Source organism: Cyprinodon tularosa, unplaced genomic scaffold (genome assembly GCF_016077235.1).
Source record: "Cyprinodon tularosa strain WSP-4 unplaced genomic scaffold, ASM1607723v1 ctg45, whole genome shotgun sequence".
NCBI lineage: Eukaryota > Metazoa > Chordata > Actinopteri > Cyprinodontiformes > Cyprinodontidae > Cyprinodon > Cyprinodon tularosa.
Window position 1 is genome coordinate 1,321,087 of NW_024039174.1, and position 25,629 is coordinate 1,346,715.

Below are 25,629 nucleotides of genomic sequence, written 5' to 3' on the forward strand. Positions count from 1 at the left end.
TTAACAGAAATGGCTTCCTTTATACTCATTCAACCAATGTTCCTCCCAATCCTGGATGAAAACATCCAAGAAAGACTCTTGGTCTGTCTTCAGAGGATTGTAAACCACCAGACGATGTTGCTCTTCTTTCAGTGGCTGTTTTGATTCCCCAATGTTTAACTACTCACAGTCCTCCTGGCGTTTAAGCGCATACACAGCAATACCATCGTAGCAGTGTCAGTAATCCTGATGTAGGTGCTATTTACACCCCTTTACCCACACAGCATGCACCGTCGTTCAAGCTCAGGATTGCAGGTGTGCTGCAGCTGAGCACCACTGCAAAGATCTTTGATGTTTCATACCTACCAGTGAATGCCCCAAAGCTGTGTATCATCTATGGCCTTGCTTACTGGCTTACGAGTTCACAGCTGGCTCCGCTGGGAGGATGAGCTGTGGGGAGAAGGTTTATAGCGTGACAGAGAGCAAGGGGGTGGAAGCTGAAAGTTGTGTTTGTTGAAAAGTTCAGGATAAGTCTGCAGTTTCTCTCAGAGGTTTTTACTATGGCTTTATAAGCCACTGGGTTGAGTTTTTAACACATAAACATCTCAGTTTCTTTAAAACTTATCTGGGTCTGGGTTTGCTATCCCACTTTCCACCTGATGGCTGACTTCAGCTTTAAGGAATGCTGTTGGTATTACCGCATTGCTCTACAGGGCATTTCTTGTGTGAGATATCTCCTTCTCCCTGGCTGCTGAATTTTTGAGGATGTTATCAGCCCTGTGATAAAGAGCTCTGATGACTTCTAACTTGAGCTCCAGTAGGTGATGGGAGTCGAACTGTAAGTTCTGCTCTATGTGGGTGGGTTGTCGGCATATGTAGCTTTTTTGCTGTCTTTTATCTAAGACTGAGACTTCACAGCACAGAAAAGCTAAACTTGAATTTCTTTACATCCCCTCATGTGAACTTGATACTTTTATCCACAGAATTGATGTGACTGGTGAAAGTTCGGACTTCCTGAGATTTATTTTGAATCCAGGTGTCAGCAACATACCTGAACTAATGGCTTGGTGATTTTTCCTGTTTGCTACTTAATGCTCAGGATTCTCCAGCTTTAAATGATTAAACTTGCTTTCAGATAAGGCTAGGTGTTTAATATTAAGTATTGAAACAGAACAAACCTGTTAAGGGAAAAGTACTTTTCCACATAACTGTATACCTTGTTTCATAGTTTGTATTCTTAAAAGCATTGAGTCATAGAGACATAAAAGTCTGACCACAAGGGTCTTAAAGGTTTTATATCACATGGTAACTCACTCTCAGTTTGTGGATGTTTCTTTTCTTCCTCTGTTTATTGTTTTAAGCTTGCATTCTACAATAATGTGTGCATGTTGAAGGTAGTTTGCTCCCTAACCATCTGCAAATTAATCTTCCAATATTTCCGTCTAAGGTAGATCCAGTTTAATAATATGTTGGTGGACTGGCCTTGAATCAGACGACCCAGACTGAAGCCTGGGTTGGCAAAAATTTCCTGTGCTGACAGGACTCTGTGTTCTTAGCAGCTTTAGGAGATCTGTTACTAAAACCTGCTCACAGTGTGGCCAAGAAGATGAGAGTTCTCCAACAGGGATAAATGGAGCGCAGCGAATTTCCAATTTTTTTTCTGTAAGGTGCACAGCCTGTTGTTAACAAGCCACAGCCAAAAACCCCAATCAATAGCAGGAAAACCAAAACAAAATTGGCAGCAGCGAGGGAGCTGCATGCTGCATGATGGATGCCAGCCAAAATGGGGCTGACTTTCTTTCTACTTAGCTCCCTCTGATGCATCACTCCCAAATGTGTACTTTTTTGCAGCAGGATACATTTCCTGCATGGTCCTGCTGTGCCGATACATCCAGCTGAGCTTGTGTAATGTTTTATGCCCATTACAACTGACTGTTTGACCTTAATAAATATTGAAAGCTTTTGAAGTACCTCTTCTTTCTAAGCTTCTTTTCTCTAATCTTTTAAGAAGGCTCTAAACCTTTTAGGTGTGCTCAGAGAAATTTTGAACAGCATGGGTTAGGAGTCGATCCCATTCAGGTTTCTCAGAGGGAGGAGATTAAAGGCTGGATTTAGGAAGAAGAGGAACCCTTTCTTTTTCAGTTTTCACTCGCTGTCACTTGCCCTAATGACAGCGCTCTTATTTTTGCCAGTTCTTATCAATGTTCTAATTTTTCAATGTTGCCTGCTAATTTTTTCTTTGATTTTCTTTCAGAGCTCTGTTTCTGGGTTTGTCCAACAATCCGCATATCTCCGACTTACACCTGGACATCAGCAGCTGTGAGGTATCAACTGCTGGCCATCTACTTATGTAAATCCACTCCCAAACTTTTCAGATTAAAATCCCATCATGGTCCACTTCACTCTTTGTTCCTCCCACAGCTGAGGTCAGCAGGTGCCGCCGTGATTCAGGAACTTTTTCCTCGTGTTGCAAGTGTTGGGACTTTAGACATCTCAGACAATGGTAAGAAACCTCTATCGGTTTGCAAAGCCTGTTCTCTCTATTACTGCCAAGGTTGCTTTCACTTATACATTAAGGAGCAAATAAAGCTCTACCTTTTTCTCTCTCTCTCCATCCATCCATCATCCTTCCACCATCTAAGTCAGGGGTCGGCAACCCAAACAGTTCAAAGAGCCATATTTGACCAAAAAAAAATTTGTCTGGAGCCGCAGATTTGTAAAAGTCTTATATAAGCCTTGTAGAGCAAAACAGGCTCTAAGTGTATTAGCCCCCTGTAAAAATTATTACGTGGGCTTAAATATATAATAAGAATTCATAATTAAATGTTCATCTTAATGATACATCATCTGACTACTCTGCTGTACACTATTTGGTGCTTTAAGTTTTAATTCCATTACAATATTAATGTATTAGATTTTGTTGAATTAATAGAATTAGAGAAATACAAAAAAAAAGAAAAAAAAAATCAGATTTTCTGTGTTATTTTTATATTGAGAATTTGAAAAAAAAAAAAAAGAGTGGTACCTGTTCGCTCTGTGAAAGGGTTTCCATGCTTGCAACAAAACTAGCAGCAGTAGTGGAGTTTGGAAATGCAATTCACTTCTTAAATCCATCTATGTGCTCCTATAATCTATCCAGAAGTTCTGCAATAACATTTATTCTCTCACGACCAACCTAGTGGTCGGCTGCATATTTAGCATTCCTTCCCTGGAAATGCCTTTCCAAATTATTAATTTTATTATTTGACAACTTCTCATTATAAAGCAGGGGTCTCAAACCGGTTCCAGAAAGGGCCGTGCGGCTGCAGGTTTTCTTTCCAACCAAACAATAGCATACCAGACTCCATTCATCTCATCAAGTCATCACGTTCAGATTGGAGTCACTTGATGAGATGACTGGAGTCTGGTGTACTATTGTTTGCTTGGAAAGAAAACCTGCAGCCACACGGCCCTTTCTGGAACTGGATTGACACCCCTGTTATAAGCAAACATACTGGCAATCCTTCCGCATTGGTAATGAAAGCAAATGGTTTTCCTTTTTTCCTTTTGGGATCCATGGCCCAAGAAACACATGGCGCTTTGTTTAAAACACCTGCCTTGCACCGCGCTGTGTGTTGCAGGCTGGGGGTAGCGTGTGTATCTATGCTAATATTTAGTGTCAGTTTTTGGGCAAACACTTGTTTGCAAGGGGCTAAATAAGATCTTTCATGTTCCTTACCTGGTCTGTGGACAACTGATGGCTTTATTTTTTATTTAAATTTTTTTTTTCATGCTACTTTTGTAGAAGTATGAAGAACATCACCATAAATTATCCCTTCAACAGATTTTCCTTTCTGAGAATGGCATCCCTGCAGCTCAGGCCTGTCAGTGATGATGGGTCCAGCATGACCCTTGTATGTTTTTCTTGATTTTCACAATGCTACAATTAAATGATGTTCTCTGACAAACCTCCAGGGCCTTCTTTAAGTGTATCAGAGCAAAAGAAGCTATATACATATGAAGACCATTCTCATTTTTATCTGTAAAAAATGTATAAAATGGATCAGTTTTTCTTCTCTTCATAATTACATGCTGATTTGTGATGGTCTATCAGACCAAAACCTCAAAAGCAAACAAATACTTTTTTGCACTTATAACTCAACAAAGCATAAATCATTTGGTAAAGAATACAAAAAGTCACTAGTGATTTTTTTTTTCTTTTAAACTTTACATTCAGATGCTTCCTAATCACTTTCAAAGAGGTAAGATTTGGGGCAAACAGCTTATTTCCCCACTGAGTATTTCATGCTTAGATGGCCAGAATTTCATCAAACTCCTCAGAAATATGTTTAACCTTGAAGCTCCATCACGCTGAGACCAAACTGAATATTTTGATGTTGCAACAGTTACAGAAAATGTGTTTCAACTTGTTTTTTATCAATAAAGTTGCAAACCCTCTATCGCAAAAGCATGATCTGCTAAACTTCAATGTCCTTGAACAGACATTAATCTCTGAGATGTTTTATTGGAATCAATAACGCTAAACATGTCCTTTCAAAAACCTGGATCTATGCAAGCTTTGTGACTCTTCCTGCTTATCAGGCAGCAGGAAACCGTGAAAAGATGAATCCTCCTTGAAAGCATCTGGGCTCTTTTCTGCATTGATATTCTCTGCTCTCTGAATGAGGCATTTTTAGTCTTGGATGCAGACACATTTTACCATGGTTACCACTTTCTCTTTTTCTCCTTTATTTTACAAAATGGGTGAGTAGGTGTGAGTTGGCGTGTAGTTGGGAATATTTCGGAATTTTTGTAGATAGTGGAAATTTTCTGTCTTCAAAAATTGAGTTAGATGAAGAAAAACAGTCATTGTGAGAGTTCACGGTAAAAAGGAACAATGAGTTAGACCTGTAACTTATGAACCGCATCCCCTGTGCCTCCTGTGAAGTATTTCCCCCTTCACATGTTTTTTCCTTTTATTTTTTGTCTGAACAGAAAGTTGCAGACCATTAAATATATTCTGGTGTCTGACAAAGAAAACCTGAATAATTACATTAAGTGGCTTTAATATCATGATTTCATTTGTTAAGGGCTCTTTGTGGAAAAAAAAATATAATTTGTCCACTTGACCCTTATATTCCCATTTTTTAAACTTTGGCCTTCTCGTTTTAAAATAGTTTTATTCTTTTGCCACACTGAAAGATTTTCTTACATTATCGGTTAGATTCATGCCACAACATTTCAGTCTGATTGAAATTAATAGTTAAACTATCTGATGTCCTTATGATTGTCCTGCAATTTATGGTACAAAATGATTTTTTTGTTATTTAAAAAAATGCTGCAATTATAATTTTTGAATGTCACTGGGATGGTCTGATCAAAAAAGACGTGTTAGTTTTAAATTAGTTTTAATTTCAAATTATGATGTTTTTGGACACATGTGACACAAACTTTTGTTTTTACCTTTGCTCCGCTGTTACTTCACATGAATCTACTATTAGATATTATTTTGGACAGTGTTTTTTCTTCTAGTTGAGTCTTAAACTCTGTCCTTAGCTGACCTGGATTAGTTTTTGATGCAATTTTGTAGAACTGTCCCTTTGAAGAAGGTTCACAAAGGTTCCCTTTTCTTCAGATTAGAGCAAGACGCGCTGTTTTGGAGAACTTATATCCTATATAATGTTGCTCAGGATCTATTTAAAGGATGATTTCTCTCCGCCGGTCTGCCAGTAATCAGCTGAATAAGTGGTAAATCATAACTTGTTCATGATTAAACTCCAAGACTATTGCTTATTCACAAAAAGTCCTGTATGGTTTGGAAAAGAGACAAGTTACAGAGCAATTAAAGATAATTGGTCCCCATACAGATTTTATGTCAAACAAATTTTTGTATCAAAGGTAACCTGAGTAATAATCCTCTTTTTAAATGATAAGGGCAAAAACATTTATTCATTGTATATCTTATTATTTCCCCTTGAGTATTAACATTTCAAATTTAATACCTGTTCTTATATTTTATTGGCACTATCATGACTGTAGTTAAAGATCATCTGTGGAGCAGGATCTCAAAATGACAGTTTTTTTGTTCTGCCTGCTTTGCACTTGTGCTCAACTAAGTTGTGTGCCTGTTTTTTTTTGTTTAGGTTTGGATGCAGACTTGCTGGCTGTTATTCCGGCATTCTCCCGCCACCCCTCCCTCAAACATCTGATGTTGGGGAAAAACTTCAACATCAAGGGCAGGTATGGCCCGCTGCGGGGAAGCAGCCGTGCAGATGGTTGTGAAGTTGATGCAGATGATGAATGTTTTTCCTACTGTTTGTGCCTCTGCAGGGTGCTGGATGAAATTCTGCAGAAACTGGTTCATTTGGTTCAAGAAGAAGAGTGTGTGAGTTTGATTATGTAACATATTGTAAACGTACACACATGCACATGCAGACATTCTCTGTGGTGTTATGCAAAGATGCACGCCTACAAACACCTCACAGATTTGTCGCCTAACACACACGATTTTGCACGCCCAGAAACACACACTTGTCACCAAACTGGATTCTTGTCCTCTTTTATGCCTGTTTAAGCTCAATCCCCCACCTGCCACACACACACAGTACACAAACATCCTTACTAGTCATGTCGTCTGTGGGCCTGTGGAATGTTTCACTTGGTGTCGGTCTATCCCAGAGACTCCAGAGGTTTTCTGTTTTTCTCTGCTTGGCAAATCCAGCATGACGGCTAGCTTATTCAATTATTTACCACCACTGATAGCGATCGCTCCCAACGATGTTCTTTCACATAGAAGTTGAAGCGTGTTTATTTAAACTCTTACCCAGAGAAAGATATATTAACTTATTTAAAGTGATTGTGTGGATAAACTAGCTTGCTTCATGGCTGCCTGTCCTGCCTGCAAAACAAACTGCAAAATTATCTTACATCAAGTCTTATAGCCATTTCTAATAACCATTTCATTTTTAGAAAGTTTGTTATTTAGAGATTTGACATCAAATGCCAACTGTTAACCAGTTAAATAAAGTAATTGCCTTCTTGTTTTTTATTGGAATAATGCAAAGCTCAAGAATTATTTTTTTTGTAAGTAGCTTCACCTAATACTCTGCTCAGCCATGATAGGTAATATAGCAATTGTTTAACTGGGGTATGTTCACAGTGTGTGTGGCGTTTCAATCCCCTTTCATTTACGGGACATCTGTCCCATTGGAAACCATAATTGGGATAAAAATAGAGGGAAAAAGGGGATGTTACTTGTTCTCCTGTTTTTTAAATGTCTAGTGTAAAGCTATCAGCATTGACAGAGTCAAGCATGATGGAGCAGGATGATTCTAGGGAATTATATCTCTATGGATGATAAAGGTTTATGTTCACATGGATTAAATTATGATAAAATCGAAATACTAATCTGTTTAGGAATAAAATCTTTAGGTATCTGTTGAAAATCCGCAGAAGGAGTTTTTATTTTTTTTCAGCATTAGTTTCAGTCTAAACGCACAATCGGTCGACAATGTTATGGCCTTAAGTACTTAAAAGGAAAGCAACTGGTCTCCATCATTTGTTTCCTGATGATATTTCACTGCTCATCCAAAATGATTCTTCATTTAAGATTATAAAATGTAGTTAGTTCAGTCATACTAGTGCGACTACTATGGTCACTGAAGACACTGACCACTCTCATCCTGTCCATAGTTTGCCTCCATATAATGTTAGATGTTAAGATGAAGTGTCTTAAATGTATGTCTAGTAGTGCAAATCTCTGGCTTCACTATTGGTGATAGAAATACTGGAGCTGAGGTCAGCTGCTCGGTTTAATATGCGTTTTCCACGTTTAATGTCTATGATCCACAAGTCTTCCCTTCCCTTGTCCTTGGAATACAGATGGGCTATTGAAGCAAGTTTGCGATTTTGTGTTGTTCAAACCGCTTGTGTAGTTGTTTATTTTTATAGGATAATGATCTGAACATTTTATGTTTCACTGAAATGCATATACCATAGGTAATGACTAGATACAACACAGGTCGTTTAAGCCATATGTGTAGCTCTTTGGTTAGCATGTTTCTGCTGGTCCAAACAGAGACGAAAAGGGAATCAAGATTAAAATATTAACCACTTTTTGTGTTGATAAAAAAAAACTATTTTATCTTTTATTTTCACTTTTTAAGACAACTGATAAAGGAGAGATTACGGTTAATACCTTCTGAAATTTTTCCCTTATTTCCCCTCATGTTTGAATCTCTCAGGCTCTACAGTCCCTCTCCCTGGCTGACTCAAGGCTTCGCCACCGCGGGACAGTCCTGGTCAACGCTCTGGGCTCCAACGCCTGCCTACGGAAGGTGGATCTGAGCGGCAACCTCTTTGAGGACTCTGGAGCCAAGATGTTGAGCAAGGCTCTACAGATCAATACGACTCTCAGGTCTGTGGTAGATGTTTTTCTCTACCTCTTTTTTAATTGGATCAATTTAACTACCAACAGATTTTCATGTAGGACAAAGCACCCAGATCTTTGGAAGTAAGTCGGAAAAAAGATGAATCAGTAGGATTAAAAATAAACTGAAGATGAGGAGTGGAGACAGAAGAGTTGTGGAGATGCTGAACGCTATTTCAAAGAGGCAGGGAAAGGCTTTCCATGCAGGGGGTAAAACATATCTAAGCACTCTGGAGAATTTAGAAATTAATCATCATAAGGAAATAAAAGTCCTTCGGGATAGCTGTTTGTAATAATACTCAGGAGGAGATGATGCAGAGTGTATGTTCAGATGCCTGAAAATGCAGGTATGAAAAACTGATGGAAGCTTGAGAAGCAGCAAACGAGGACTAAATCAACAGTTTGGGGGTTGGATACTGACTGATAAGAAATGGTGAAGAAAGAAAGATATGAAGGAGTGGGACAGGAGGACCTCCCGGAGAGAGAGAGAGAGCTTTGAGTTTTACTGATTTAAATTTCTAGGGCAAGACGTGTCAGGGTGGAGATAAAGTGATGGAGTCGGAAGATTGATAAAAAGGGCCTTTGGAAAGGAACTGACTGCTTTTATGAAAAGTTGGATAGTGAATGTGAAAGGAATATTTCAAAGACGCTCGTTAAAGGCATGGATATATTTTCTATATCTTGTATTCCCCTAATGCAGAAAAAGGACAGACTCAGACAAATGTCTAAATCCAATGTCAACCAATCACTGTAGCCGTTATACAGCAGAAGTGTGTATGTGTGTGTATGTTGATGAGTGTAACAGGCAGCTGATCCTCTTCCTCCTCATTTCTGAGCCTGTCCCTCTCTATTTCCTGTCTGTTTGATCCCCCTCAGGAGCGTGACGTGGGACCGCAACAACACCACCGGAGTGGGCTTCCAAGATGTGGCGAGGGCGCTGGAGCAGTAAGCGGAACATAACATCTAGGAGCTTTTTTTTTTTTCTCCGATGATCTGGTGCCCAACATTAAACAGATCCCTCACAGAGGCATATAATAGGCAGATAACCATCCCTCTGAAGTGTTTACTATTTCACAGTGTTTCATCAGTCCTCTGGCTGGTGCGCCTGTCAGATCTGTGGAGGTGCACAAGTTTCTATAGTTGTCTGTGTGTACAAAGGCATGTGGGTGTTTTATTATTTTGTTGATATATTTGAGAACTAGAGACATCTGTGAGAAATGAGCTATGGGTATTATTTGTTTGTTCTTGTCGGAATCAAGATTGTTTCTGTTATTCATGCAAAAGTGACTTTTCTTTTCTGTCCATTCCTGCTCTCTCCAACACAGCAACTTCACGCTGCAGTATATGCCCCTCCCACTTTGTGACATCGCTCAGGCATATCGCGGCGCCCCAGAAAAGACGGAACAAGCCTTGGCCAAGGTTAGAGGGGCTAAAACATTCATTTATTACATCCTAATACAATATCTTTTGTCCCTTTTTAAAGTATTTTCATTGTAGTATATAGTACCTTCCAAAAAAGTGTTTATATCGCTTTAACTTTTTCATATTCAGTGTGTTTTATTGAGGTTTTATGTGAAAGACTGACTATTATTAATTATGAAGTTGGACCAAAAGATAAATGGTATGGTTTATTTAGTAAATGATCTAAAATAATATGCTTTGTTTATTTATATCCATCCTCTTTTTAGACAAATTTTTATTGCTACTTGTGAGGATGCATGTCGTATTTTGCCTATTATTCTTAAAATAATCTCCAAACTTATTTTTATGTGATAGAGAGCTTCTGTGATCATCAGTTTTCAGGTCTTGTCAAAGATTCTCAGTTTAATTTAGTTCTGGACTTTGCCTGATCACGGTTTCATTGTAGATGTGATTTGATGTTTACTCTTATTGTCCCACTGGAAGCTTCCCTGTGCCTAGGCTGGATAAAGATATGAAGAACATGATGATGCTAAAACCATCTTTCTTCTTAGCGATGTTCTGCTCAGGGAAAAACATTGTTTGTGTTCTCTCATGTATATCCTATTGCAAGTTGGAACAAAAGTTACATTTTGGTCTCATCTCAAAAGAGTACCTTCTTCCACATGTGTCTCCTACATGGCATATAGAGAACTGCATACAGGACTTATTAATGCTTCTAATGTTTCATAAAAAAAATATTTATGAGGCTTTTCAACAAATACTGATGCCTTCACTTTTCATATCTTTAGCTCTGATAAATTATTTCCTTGTCCAGGTTTTTGTCATGAGGCTTTGTAGTTGTGTCACACACTAATCAACACATTTGATTGAATAGAGCTCCCATGAGGTGTTCAAAGGTCTTTATCACTGCCCTGTCTGTTGTGTTCCTTGGTCTTCACTGTGCTGCATTTCCACAAATACTGTCTGAAAAAAGCCAGAGACCTTCAAGAAAAGCTGCGTTTTTATTGAGAAAAAAAAAAAATCATACCCAAGTGCATTGTTTTCACCATTTGGGGGACTTCTAAAGACAGTTCAACTAGAGTATATATTTTATCTGGGGTTGCCACTGTAAAGGCACTAAATATACTTGTGGGATTTTAATAAACAAATTTCTTAATTTCTCTATTATACAGTACTTTGTGTTGGTATACTGTACAAAATCGGAAAACAAAATACACTTACTTTTATCCCCTTAACAGCAAAATCTGTAAGAAGTCAAGCTGAACACTATGCTGCCATTATTATCGCTGTATCTGCCCTGAAATGTTGCAATAACAAAAGATTGCTGGAAGGAAATATTGGCATATTGGATGTTTCTTCCATATCCTTGATGCCTGATGTGCTATAACTTCCTATACAAACTTTATTAATAAAACACTTTTACAGCAAGGCCAAGTGAAACAAAAGACTGAACATAACTGGATACTAAAGAAATTCTTTAAAAGAAATGTTTGCGTATCTGATGCAAACATCAATAAAAATAGCGATAGGGAAAAATCATGACATGACATGACAATTAAAAACATCATATTATATATATATATATATATATATATATATATATATATATATATATATACACTATATTGCCAAAAGTATTTGCTCACCCATCCAAATTATTGGAATCAGGTGTTCCAATCACTTCCATGGCCACAGGTGTATAAATTCAAGCACCTAGGCATGCAGACTGTTTTTACAAACATTTGTGAAAGAATGGGTCGCTCTCAGGAGCTCAGTGAATTCCAGCGTGGAACTGTGATAGGATGCCACCTGTGCAACAAATCCAGTCGTGAAATTTCCTCGCTCCTAAATATTCCACAGTCAACTGTCAGCTGTATTATAAGAAAATGGAAGTGTTTGGGAACGACAGCAACTCAGCCACGAAGTGGTAGGCCACGTAAACTGACGGAGCGGGGTCAGCGGATGCTGACGCGCATAGTGCGAAGAGGTCGCCAACTTTTGCAGATGTCAATCACTACTGACCCCAAACTTCATGTAGCTCAAGAACTAGTTCTGGACTGAGATCACGGCTTCATGTAATGTGTGTTTACTCATTATGCCACTGGACAGCTTCATCCTAGCATAATACCAAAAATGAATGCAAAAGCTTTCTCTGGATGCGTGGTAGGAAAACAGCTGGCCATGGTATCCTAATGCAAGTTGGAAAACGGTTACATTGGTATCGAGTACTTCTCGCATTTCTCCTACTGGCATTGAGAATGAACAGGTCTTGATTTGCTTCGTATGCCAAGAAAACTTTGAAACAACTGAGCTTACTTTGTTCTAGATCTGATTTTGCCAAGTTTTTCAAGGTTTGGTTGTGTACAATCAGCACATGGATTAATAGGCCCGTGAGGGTTAGGTTTTTACATGCCCTGCGTGGCCTTGGCCCCTTGTATTCCAATGTTGAAAGAACCTAGAAGCTTCAGAATACCGATATTTTGGAAAAAAAATCTCCAATGCTGTCTTCAACCATTTGTGGGAACGTTCTGAGTGGCAGTTCACTTAAATATTTTATTGTGCCAGTGGCACAAAAAGGTCTAATAAAAATTAATTATTATACAGATTTGGTGTGGATACTGACAATTACGGCTGACAGAATCTGACACTCTACCCTGATCAGAAAATTTGGTAAGAAGTCAGAGCGAACATTGGCATGCCATTTCGTGTATCTGCCTAAAATGTGTGCATAACAAATGGCTTCTGGAAGAAATGTTCAATAATTTTCCCATACCTCTGATGCCTTGTGCTATAGACTTCCAGAAGATTTATAATATATATATATATATATATATATATATATATATATATATATATATATATATATTATACACATTTATTATATTGTTTTATCATATATTTATCAACATCATTATCATATCCAGTATTATTGCTATCAGCATACTTTCCTTCTCTATAGGTTTGCAGTTAACAATCCTTTTACTTTCCAAACTTTACACTCCTAGCTCTTAAAATAATCTAAAAATTCACATTTGTAAGCCATATATCTGTGGGCCAGAGAAGGGTTTTTTCAAGGTTCTTTTATTTGTGAGACATCTACTTTAATGTTATTATTGCTTTAATTTCTACTAAAAAAGTGCTTAAATTTGTGTGTGTCTACAGATTATTATTTCATGTTAATATTTATTTGCAAAAGATGATGATGCAGGGATGTTTTCCCACATGCTGAGTCAGGAAAACAAATCAAAGTCTTTCCTTTCTATTTCTGGGGGATTTAAATCCACTTTCCTTATTACCATGCAAATTGTCTTGCCTTCTGTGCTGTGCTTTGTAAACATCCATCTCCACCATACCTCTTGCTTATACTTTATTTCTTTGTGTGTTGGTATGTGCGACAGATCCAGCGTGCACTGCTCAGGAACAACCAGACTCAGCGTTTCTCTCAGAAGCAGGCCCTCAGGCTTCACCAGGGCCTCGTTACCAGCACCGCTGAGCAGGTCTGTGAACTCAAGAAGAGGAAAAATTTTCTTTATGTGAATATTTGTTGATAAAAGTGATATTTACTTTTGTGTTTTAGGTTATGGAGCGTCTGTGTGTGAGGGTGCAGCAACAGCTATGTGTCCTGAAAGGTTGTGAAGATGGAGACGAGGTCCAGACAGCAAGACAAATCCTCAAAGAAGCCAGGAACTCAAGAGCTGTGAGTGAACTCTGCTTGTTTTTTTTTTCACGAAGGCTGTGCATGCTCTTTTAAAGGGAGTGACTATTATTTCCACCAAATTTTGTTTGGACACGCAAGATATAGTTCAGCAGCAATGAATATTACAAGCACAAAACCAAATATAGGTATAAATGCAGTTAAAAAAATCTCAATTGGTTGAAAACATTGCTATTTTTTGGTTTCACTGGAGCACCACTGCAATATATTTAAACTTCTAGTTGTCGTAAGAAACAGAATTGATAACATTTTACATATGTCAACATTGTGGTGTGCATTTGTATTATTCCCCTAATTATAATCGCCTCCTAGAACAAACTTATTTCCAGCTTTTCCAGCTTGGTCTCTATTTATAGAGACTAAGGTGTGAGTTTTCAGTATGCAATGTTTATACTGCAGCTTTTACAGTGTCCACCCGATTTTTATACAAAGTCTTTGGGACTTATTAGAGTTTGAGGACCTGATGACTCAATTGTGAGTTTGCGCCTTTAACATGCACGATGGAGCTTGACCTTCTAGGGTCCTGAAATTGAAGCCAGGATTCTAGAATGAATTTTCAAATTATCAAATGATTTGAGACATTAAAAACAGAAGTGATTTGAACCTTCTGTTATTCTAGTTACCATTCTGAAACTCTGAGTAATTGTGAGAATTAAATTTTTAACCAATGCCAGTAAAAAGCAAGTTGCAGTGGTTCAAACAGGTGGAATCTGTCGACGATACGCAGTTTGTTGCAAGCCTTGAAGGTGACACAGCAAACACTATTGCCCTGTTCAGATGATACCTTTATTTATCATTTTGACCTGCATGCCAAATGCTAGTGTAGGAAAGAAAACTAGCCCTGAACATTACTCTGACCAGAGTGAAACACGATGTTGGCAACATCATGCTGTGGGGATGCTCTTCTTAAGCAAGGAAACGGCAGCTGTTTAGATTTGTTTCATCCTTTTCTCTTCTTTTAAAAGTTATCTGAAGTAAAATAGATTCAAGTTTGTGTTTTATTATATTAAAATGGAGAAAAAAAATCACACAGGCCACTGACCTGTGTTATAAATAGATGAACGGGAGACATCAATGATCACAAAACAGAGTACTCAGCTTGCCTAATTTTAGAAGTAAAAGATTTTTTTTAAGAAGTAATCCAGACCCATGAGACGACAGAACAATGTTTTGTTTCCAACATTTAAATACTTAATTATTATGTACTTTACAAGTTTCTCTAAATGTTCTGTTACTTGGTTACAAACTACTTGTTAGAACTGTCAGGAAAAGAAACATGTAAGCATCTACAGATGCTAAATATTTCCTCTCACAATGTTTACTGCACCATACTAAAGGCTGTACATTAAATATGTAAACTTAAAAGCTTTTTTTTAGCGCAGTATTTCATAAAGGCTCTTATTGCTAGTAGTTTGGGACAGCCATGCAGGATTCAGGATGGATCCTTCCCATAAAACGGAGTTATAATCAATGGCTTAATTAGTTGTGTACTATTACTTTATTGGCGCCTTTAATGAGAAGTCCACAGGGGGTCATTTTGAAGAAGTTTCTAAAGCAAACTGTGAAAAATCTCCCTCATAGTAAGCCTCAAATCATTAAACATTCAGTTAATTAGCTAATAAAGCCATCAGGTCAGCAGGTATTGTGTAAGAACAGAATATTTAAAAGCTCAAACAGGAGGACGTTAATGCTGGGTCGGTTTTTTGATTAGCTGTAGACGAAAGCAGCAGCAGCACCAGGTAAAAATGTCATTTATTAAAGGCGTCACGTTTTCTTAAACTAAACCTCAACAGTGCTTGGAGTAGATGAAAGCAAAAGAATCGACCCTAGGTGAAAACTGATGAAGTATTTATACCCCAAATATCAGTACAACGATCCACATCCTTACAGTGTAGCCTGCTTATGAGGATATGGAGTTGGTTATGAGTGCAAAAAATACAGAGGATAACACGTGTTTGACGATAACAAATAATATCCATACTGCTATCAATGATTGTTAACAAACCACACCTGCTCCTGAGCCTCACAGGTTGGTTTGTTTAGAGAGATAAAGAATGTATGTCTCTCTCTTAATTAGGTAAACAACTCAGGGGTTGTTTACAATACAGCATTTTCTAAATGGAGACGACACTTGATAGCATTGCTGATGCTGCAAAATGAGTTTTAAAAAGGTAGGGTTTCATAAATTAAAAGAAAAATATAATCAATAATACTACAGTGTTATTTATTCTTAATTAGTGCAAAACTGTATAAATACAGTTGCTATTTATTAAGACAATAGACCCCATAATGTTCCTCTGTAACAAAGCAGAATATATAATAACCATAAAAGTATTGATGTACATATGTACTTTGGACCCAATTGAATAAGCAATAAGGAAGCATTTCAGAATGCTTTGGGACCTCAGGACGCTTAATGAAGTAGGCTTTTTAAAAAAAAAAAAAAAGGAAACTAGGCCATGCAAAGAATAGATCATAATACTTATTGCAGTACTTATAGTTGGAAAGTATTGTCGTGGAGTACCCTAATATTATACTCAAGTAAGAGGAGCACTACTTTAACATATTATTATTAAAATAAAAGTAAAAACTAGCAGAAAAAATTGCTCAAATAAAAAAAATTATCTTTAAAAGGCTGAATCATCAAGTAAAAGTACAAACAAGATGTTTTAAAATAGCACATCAATTCTTTTCCACTTAAACTTAAAAAATACAGCAGTAGAGTAGCTAAAAAATACATGTTAATATAAGGTAAAATAATTACAATGACAATTACATGAGCTCCAACAACAGAATTGTAGAAGGTAAGAATAATTGATCAAAGCTTGTGAGCCACATTGTTAAGTTTATTGTAAGCCCTAACCATATTTCTGTGCCTGTGGATTTTTCTCATACTTCATTATAACAATACCGCAGTAAAAGTAAAGGACAGTAAAAATACTTCTAAGTTTAGTTTTTTATTTTTTTATTCTTCTTAGGTTGTTCATGCAACTGATAAATATAAGGCGACCCACCTCTGGCTTAAGCTCAACAAAACAGAAAAATAAAAATCCTTCTTTTGTCAGTGGACTAGTTTTCTTGTCATCCTTCTTGCATTACTGCCAACAGTGTGTGGCGTCAGCAAGTTTTAATGGATTCATAAGAAGCCCTGTTGAATTTCTGTCTCTTTATTTAGCATTTTATTTTCTATGATCAGCTAGATCTAATGGGGAGGCTGCAACAGGCTCTAGCTGGTGTTAGTTGGCTTTGTCAGCTGAAGTCTGCTTCTTAAAATGTATATGTATACCGGTGTATATATATATATATATACATGCTTCTTAAATTAAAACAATTTATTAATACTGTAATATCCAGCATGGAATATTGAAAACATTACGATATAATTTATCGTTTTTTTAAATCTATTACACCAGTTTTACTGTGATTTTGAGACTATTTTCCCTTTATTATTTTTAGCTTACAATTAATTTCACATTATTTCTTTATTTATGATTGGGTATTATATTGATATAACACTAAAGCATTAGTGTGAAAAAAAGAACGTGTTAAAAAATAAACCCTCTTATTTAACTATCTTGTTATAATTTGTGAAACAATATTTTCTGATATAGTTAACAAATGCATTTTCAAATGGACCTTGTACTTTATTTAGCTATCTGATAAAAGGTTTGTATCCCTATCAGCTGTACCCATCCCTGTGCGAGCTGGCCCACGTCCTGTCAGTGGATGGTCCCGTCAAACAGCGCCTGGACACGCTAGCTGGAGAGCTGGCCAAGGCTGCAGACAAAGAGCTGCAGGTAAACCGGGAGATGGGATCACTTCATTATTTGCAGAAGTGTTCTTTTCCTTTATGCATTTGTGATTAAGAGGTAGTAGTGATCCAGTTGCATTTAAATAGCCTATTATTGTTGTGTGCAGAAAAGGGGTGCTGACATAAAAGAATTGTGGCATTTAAATTCACGGCAAGGATACATTTAACATTGTTAACATTGATTCTATGAAAGAATCATTGTAAGGGGAAAGAAAATGCTGAAACCTTGAGGATATTCTATAAAGCTGTGTGTCAGATTTTGTATACTTGTTAATTGTAAAGAAATTTTTCAAAGATTGGTGTCTAACAACAAGACATCTGTATGAATAGATCCTTGGATTCATGAGCTTGATAACTGTGAACAGCTGCATTGCACAGACGGCCATAAATGACCCAGCTAATATAACAACATTTTGTCTGGAATAAATACAAAAATGCCTTAAAAAAAATTATTCAAATCTTTTTATCCCCTCATGTATTTTTCATGTCTTTAGGTGGTGGTGGATTCTATGGTGTCTCTCTGTCGAGAGTTGTGTCCCATGTCTTGCTCGGCTGCAGAGAGACTCAGCCCCCCTCTGTCCTCCATCTCCGAACAAGTTTCCATTCCTCGTTCAGCCATCCGCAGCGCTTTGATGGAGAGAGCAGCTGAAGATATCAACCAAGCCCTGGAGTAAGAAACGCAGCTGGTTAAAAGCCTCTGGCCATTGACAACTTCAGAGAATATTTAGACTGACCTGTTAAGTCTTCATCTTTTCTTTGTTAAGGGAGGTGAAACTCTCGGTGGTCTCCTATCTGACTAACTCTATCGTCGATCAGATCCTACAAGAGCTGTACACCACCCATAAAACACTGGTACTGGTAATATCCCTTTAATGCATGACTTCTTTTAGATAGTAGAAAACAGTGTTTGTTGTAGTTTGAAATGTTACTGTATGATCTCTGAAGGGAACTAACTAACTAACTGCTCAGCTACATGGGGGTGGTAAAATTATAAAGGTGCAATGTTTTTTAGATTTTTCTAGGTTCTACAATTCAGGTCCTCAGGTTTACTTTTATAAATGATCAATCTGGGAATCTGTTCAGAGAAAGGAGGAACTTTCAGCAGAACTTCTGGAGCTGAGCAAAATCAGCTTTCCAAAATTTGGTTTTAGCCAATTATACTAAAAGATTCCTTCTCAGCAGTCATGAGAAACCAAAACATCCTGGATTCTTACAAATAGATGCTTTAGCAGCAGCTACACGTATATCCTCCTGCACTGCTATTTTTCGTTTGATTTACTGTGGACTTGGCATTTCTTACTTTTGTTACAGCTATATGTCCAACCTTAATAATGTCATTTAATTGACTCGTTTTGGGGAAAATAAAAATTATTAAAGCTGCAGTGGTGCAAGATGGATTCTCCGTGTTTGAAAATTCGCAAATGCCAAGAATTCAGCTTGCAGGCCAGGTTAATCATGATGCATGGATTTATATTTTTAAGGACATTGACAGGCATTGAAACTTTAGTTTTCATGACTTTTTGTCTTATCGCTTTCTAAATTGGAGCACCGATTACCACTACCTGATTTATTTTTTGTTGTTGTTTTTTTTTTTTTTTTACTGTTGCAAGGACTTGCTACAGTAAAAGGAGTTTAGCAAGTCTACTTCAGTCTAACTCAACTGAAATCAAGTTAGATTTCGGCTCCTTCCTGTATGCTTCATCATTTCAATGTTTTGAATGTCTTGATTAATCAGCAAATCTAGCAATAAAATTTAGGAATCTAATACAAATCTGAATCCAATATATAGTAAAATCATTCCAGTGTACATTTTTTGAGAAACTTGTAAGTCTTAAGTCAGCTTTAAATGACTTCAAAAATCTAAATCACTATGACTGACTTTTAATGTAGCAAAAGGCATTTTGGTTCGTAAGGCAGAGAGACGATGAAATCCACGATGGGCATGAAGTACAAATATGTACAAATAATTATAAATATTTAAAAGAAGAACAATAATTTATCACATTAAATTATGTTATTTTGCATTCATTATTCCACTTATTAATTTATTTCAAATTTAGATTAATCAAACTGAAATAAACCTCAGGAGGTTTTGGTGAAAACACCCCTTTTAGCAGCTGAGCTTCCACAGTAGAACCTTCTTTTTTATTCACGCCCCTCTCCTCCAGCCAAGATCCAGCTGGTCCTGTGGAGGACTCACCTGGTAGTCATGTATGGGCAAATAATAACATTTCCTCTCGAGGACTCCTAATGGACTTGTCCTGATTATAACTACAAGTAGCAAAGATAAACAACAAGTAACTGGAAGAAACTGCTGAGGTTGTTAATGACATCAAAGCAACGGCACATGAGGCTGGACTTGCAAACTGCAAACCTGATATTGGCACCATTAGATACTGGCTATAACAGAACAAAGAGGAAGATTTAGTCTCTGTGTTTCTTGTTTCCTACTGTGTCACAGCAAACAAGCATTTTAGGATAATATGTTCTTTAGTGGAGCATCTTAATAAACTCACAGACACTACATCAATGGCCAAACTATTTTATGGGAATGGGGGTTTGTGGTTGATACTCCCCTACTATCACAAGGACAAGTTTGAAAAACACATTATTAAGAAAATACTTGGTGTAACTTCAATGTCGCACGTTTTTGTTGTCAACTAGCATTTTTTTTTTTTTGAAAAAGAAAAAATGTTCTTTGGTTTTAGCGGATAGTTTGAGGGACAGGTTCTGGCCATTACCTCTACCCTTGGTCCAGGACAACTGACCAGGTTGTCTCCCCCTGCCAGTGACTTTGACGCTAGATGCTATGCTGATTAAAAGTTGTACTCTAATTGTGATCTACATCTAGATTTCTGTCATTTTGCATACTTTCTTTTTTGAGCAGAAAAAGCCCTCTAACTAATCGTGACAAATATCTTCCATCAAGAATAATTAACTCAGTAATGCACTGCTCCAATTTCATTTTTCCAAGGACATAATGAAAAATAATTCAAACAGTTCTGCATTTTTCAATTTTATGGACCTGTGCAACATTTTCACCAAATCTAATTTGTTACTTTGATAACGAATTTTGTAAAACAAGTGAAACATTAAGGTCATTTTAAAATAGTTTGACAGAAAAAAACTGATTTTGCCATTTTAAAGCATACAAGATAGTTGAAAGCATTTAACCTTTTACAAAATCAATTAACTTCATTGGCTATTTCCCTTAATAGTTGTATGCAATTAATACAAAGTAATGTTTTTTTTTTTCCTAAACTTACAGCTCAGTAGAATGAAAATAAAAACTTGATACAAATCCTTTGCCAAGGTAAATTTGAACTGAATCAAAACACCAGCAGCAGAAATATTTTTGAAATCTTTTATATTTGAGGTTATGTCTAAGTGGCTGATTTTTGTGTTTACCTGCATCACACATTTTTATTTCTTTAAAAGTAAAAACATAATGCTTAAAAAAATCTTTCTGTTCTTATTATCTGCATGGTTTGATGTTGCAGGATCTCTATAAAAACAGAGTCTTTGAAATTAACATGGCCAAAAAACCGACCAATACATCTCTAGTAGCAACATTGTCTGCCCAGCTCTGCTTTATATTCCATGCACTCCCTTCCCTGTTATGTCTCATTCTTCTCTCTGTGTTTTACTGCAGTGCCAGCCTGTCCTCTATGATGTCTTGCTCTGCTTTTATGATCAAGAACTTGAGTTTAATTAATATTCATCTCGGGATTTTAAAACTCATACTGCAATTCACCCTTTACTTTGTTGTGAACCTCTTGGATAGAGAGATAGACTCATCTCTCATAGGATGATGGGTTTAAGGACAATATATTCACTGATAAAAGAATCTGAATGAATATTGTGTTGCATGTTATTAATGTGAGTTTTGCATCAGCTGCGACAGGTTTCTCAGGCAAAACGTTGGGATGATGTGGGGACTGGTAGAAGATCTGTCAGACATTCCAGACTTGTTGAAGCGTTGGAGTTCCCTGATGAGGAATTTGGAGTGAACCTGGGAATAGTAAGTGTTTGCTAAACTCAATGATTTGACTTCTTTGGCGTAATACATGTTAGGGACTTTACCTTTAAACCTTTTTTCATGCAAAAAACAAAACTGCAATATAGTTTGTTGGGATGTATATCTATAAAATTTGTTGTGCATATATGCTGGTGAAGATTCTCTGTCATCTAGGTCATAGTCTGTCCAAAAAAAAAAAGTTAAAAACAAGTCCAGTGGATTGTTTTTGTTGTGCATATATCTTTACCAATCTTTCTATTAGCTTTGAAGAGCTTTTGTATAACTTTGATAAAAAGGTAGAGCCACAGAATGATGCAACCTCTACCGTGTGTTGTGTTAGAAATAGCGTGTGTTATGTGTCAAAGCACATTCTACTTTGTATTAGCTGTTTCCCACATGACCTTTAGCAAACTGCAATCAGTTGGCCTTGGCAGATGGCTTCTTACACTGAGCCTGGTTCTGCTGGAGGTTTCTTCCTGTTAAAAGGGAGTTTTTCCTCTCCATTGTCGCTACAAGCATGCTTAGTGTGAGGGATTGCATCCAAGTCAATGAGTCGATGCAATCAACTGGTTTTCCTTACATAGAAAACTTTGAATCAATTTAATTGTATGATCTGGTGAAGTGTAAAGTGCCTTGAGATGACATGTGTTGTGAATTGGCGCTATAGAAATAAACTGTATTGAACTGAAGCTAGTTTGTTTTTGTTTGTCCCTTTAGATTCTAATAAAATACTTTAAAGCTGTGGTTATGATGTGAAAATATGTGAAAATGTTTCCATAGTTATGAATGTTTTTGTAAGGCACTGATGTATTCTTGTATGACAATGTATATTTGTTTTATCTTCTTTAATAAAAGGATACCATGGCTATAAAGAAGCGCAGCTCCAGAACTAGAAGAATTCGTCCTGTCTCCACCAGAATGAGTGAGTCTTCTCTCTAAACTCAAATACATATATATATATTTTAAATCTCATGGAGCAGAAGCAAACAAAGTGAATAATGTGATGCAGGTAAAATGTGATGTGACATCGTCTCAGAAGGTGTAAATGCTATCTGAATTAAATGTTCAAGTTCAGCAAAACGTACATGCTTTCTCTATTCTCTTTACATTCCTACACAGTTTTCATTCCACATTTTTTCAGTTTTCATTCCACTGTATTTTTAAGTTCTTTCTTGTTAACTGTATGTTGGTCTGTGTGTAGCACTTTATCACCAAAGCAAATTCCTCATATGCATAAAACACTTTGTCAGTTAATCTTATTCTGTTTCTGAGATCTATCCTTAAATCACCGTCTGTCTCACAGGTTTAGGGGATGAACCCAGTCCCTCTCCGACTCCTTCTGCTCCTTCCCACTCAGCTTCTCTGACTCATTCCGCATCTTGGGAATGCCTCTCCACTCTCCCAACCAACGGTTCACCTTTACGTCATGTTACCCATGTCAGGCCACGCCCACCGCGACGACACAGGACAGGACACATTCCTCCTGAATCTGTGAGTAGATTCTCTGACTTAATGTGCAAATAAAGTGCATTTGAATAGTAATCACACCCTTTAAACTTAACATTTTTGTTATATTAACCCCCGTAAGCTGAAGAGCAACTACTTAGAGTGTTGTCAATTAGCCTTTTTACTGAATCTGTTCTAGTGCTAACTTGCTTAGCCACATCCCCTTGCACATGCACAGTATTATACCACCCGTCACCCAAAAATTTGGTATGCAACCATAGTGACTCTGGTGTACAGATGTAAAAAAAAAACTGTAATATAACATTTCTATGCCCTTTTAAAACAATGGGTCTAATACATTTCCACTGTAGCTTACTTTTGCTTCCTTGTAGCGTTTTTTAAAGGAAAAGTCGGGTCACTAAGGAATGATAAATTGATCATTATCTATACCTGAAACTAATACATTGGCGGGGTTTTAATGAATTTTGTGTTCAATCAGTTAAAAAATAACTTGTCGCAATCACTGAGTTGACTGGCCATTTTTGTAGCCTGGGTGCCATTCCGAATTTAGTCCCGGTTTGAGGTCGGGAAGTTCGGTCTGGCTCTGCTCCATGGTAGCGCGAGTATTATCGCCCACTGTCAGGCGATCCAATCAAATTGTCAGGGCGGGCTTTATACGATGATGGACAGATGATCAACAGTAACGTAATCAACCACGTGACCAAAGCGCGCTTGGGTGACAACAACAATGGCTGCCGCCGGAGAGTTGAGGTGAGTAGATTCTGCTATTAGGTCTGTTCTAGAAGATATCGACAGCAAATTAATTTTAAAAGAGGAACAGAGAAACGCGATCAAGGCTCATCTTCTTATTCTAGGCGTGAAACTGCACGCTTTGATTTTTGTTGACAACAACTATGCGTTGCTTAACATACGTCACGCACTCCGTTGCTCTTATTGGTTGTACGTCTGTCCAATTGAGTGCAGAGGCATTTTTTTTCCTGGTTGGTTCAAAACACACCCCATAATCACAGCTCTATGGAGCAGTATCAGACTCATATTCTGACTAGAATTGAGTAGGACTACGTCAGGCTACCATTTTTGCACATCTTACTGACATCTTCCGGCAGTAACGTCACAGTGCGGTAAGTCTAGCTCCATTCTCCCCACTTTACAAGCAAAATGGGAGCTACTAAACAAATCTGCAATCAACAACAATTATTTAAGATTTCGAGAGGACTTCACCATTGAAATTCGCGAGAGCTATAGTTAAACTGACAATGCCCACGTTCAATGTTGTAATACTTCGGGTAAACATGAAAAAAAAAGTTGTTATTTCACCTTTCCGATTCATGATCCACCAAGGATGGGTTAGTGATTGGATTGCCAACTTGAATAACTTCTAGCCAGAGAAAAAAAACATAATATGTAGCCAACATTTGGAAAAAGAATGATTTCAAGATGACTTGGATAATAGCACATTGTGAAAAACACCAGATACAGCACTGGGACTTGATCAACAGCCGATACCGCACCATGACGTCACAAACCGGTGGTAGTGTTCTTCAAATCAAATTACTCTTAATTAAAAATAACGTATCATTTATTGAACAGTATGTAATCATTTCATATTTAAAGTACTTTCAGAAGTTTGAATTCTGAATATGACCAGACTTTTCCTTTAAGGGATATTTTGGTAGGAGAAAAATGTATGATTTTCTTAAGGTTTGATGTGCATTTTTCTTTAGTGCTAATTTAACAGCATAAAGATTTAAGAGGTTCGATCATAAAACCAACATGTTTATTTTTTAGGCATTTGTTTTTTTCTTACCTCAATTTCTACATTATGTGTGAACCTTGGTTATTCATCTTGTGTTTGTAGCCGAAGGCACATTCTAAAAATAAGTTATTTTTAACGTAGGAGGCTGCCACATGTGACTGTGTTTCAAATGTTAATAGCGAACTGTCGTCTCCCGAGGGACTGCAGGGCATCAACAAACTAAGCAGTTTGTTTAGTCCTTTTTCAAAGCTCATTTCTAAATCGGAGCAGATTTATTAGGGCAGCGTGGTAAAAGAAGTGTTTCCAAACTCACTTCTATTGGCAACATATTCAGATTTTCTAGCCAGACATTTGAAATGATCGCACCTTTTTGTCATTCCTTCAGCTCTTAATAGACTTGGCAGACTGGACTGATCACTTTTGTTTTCTGATGTGTGTGTGTGTTTATTTGTGCACAGCATTGCTCTGAGAATGGAGGAGTCAGTATGCTGGAGGATGGACTGCCAGATTTCTACAGCAAAAGAGTTCTACCTGACAGGTTGGGTTGCACATACTTTCCGTTTTTCATTTAGCTCATACAAAAATCTTTCACTCCCTGACTCTATCAGACTACCAGTTCAACACAGTATGCATATTATCATTTTGACCACAAAAAAACTAAAAAAAATTATGAAGCAGCTAAGGACAATTTCAAAATCCACATAAAAACACTGTAGAAAAGATTGTTGCTCCCTGTTTCACATGAGTCAGACTTAGCTTATGTTTCCTTACAGCTTTACAGATTCATGGCATACTGCATCCTGTTCAATTTGGTGACTGAACTCTCAAATATCTTTTTTATTGAACAACTTAAATCAGCTGTTGATTAAGATCAGTTTGTTTGAACGGTTTAAGTTTTTTAAGACAGTCTTAAAAACAGGGCAACGATGTGTAATAATCAATAACAACAAATCGTCCTTCATAGCATTAAGAAAGAGTTCAACATGGATCAATACTAAGTCTACTTCTATTTAAATTGAATGTCATCCAGAGAACTGACATTGTGCAGGTTGAG

At 37.1% G+C, this 25,629-nt stretch overlaps 1 protein-coding gene across 5 annotated transcripts in view; it reads left to right on the plus strand.

Moving 5' to 3' along the window:
* carmil3 (capping protein regulator and myosin 1 linker 3) overlaps positions 1-25,629 on the plus strand; it is a 146,095-nt gene that overhangs the window by 104,783 nt on the left and 15,683 nt on the right. For 4 of the 5 annotated variants that reach the window (XM_038300486.1, XM_038300490.1, XM_038300491.1 and 1 more), the window contains exons 17-32: positions 2,234-2,303; positions 2,401-2,482; positions 6,102-6,198; positions 6,289-6,343; positions 8,202-8,374; positions 9,263-9,331; positions 9,712-9,805; positions 13,207-13,305; positions 13,386-13,505; positions 17,207-17,320; positions 17,829-18,004; positions 18,099-18,192; positions 21,230-21,355; positions 22,208-22,274; positions 22,656-22,843; positions 25,034-25,113. In XM_038300486.1, coding sequence (XP_038156414.1) covers positions 2,234-2,303; positions 2,401-2,482; positions 6,102-6,198; positions 6,289-6,343; positions 8,202-8,374; positions 9,263-9,331; positions 9,712-9,805; positions 13,207-13,305; positions 13,386-13,505; positions 17,207-17,320; positions 17,829-18,004; positions 18,099-18,192; positions 21,230-21,355; positions 22,208-22,274; positions 22,656-22,843; positions 25,034-25,113 — 1,704 coding nt within the window. The remainder of the gene's footprint in view (positions 1-2,233; positions 2,304-2,400; positions 2,483-6,101; positions 6,199-6,288; positions 6,344-8,201; positions 8,375-9,262; positions 9,332-9,711; positions 9,806-13,206; positions 13,306-13,385; positions 13,506-17,206; positions 17,321-17,828; positions 18,005-18,098; positions 18,193-21,229; positions 21,356-22,207; positions 22,275-22,655; positions 22,844-25,033; positions 25,114-25,629) is intronic. The other variant, XM_038300488.1, reaches the window with a different exon arrangement.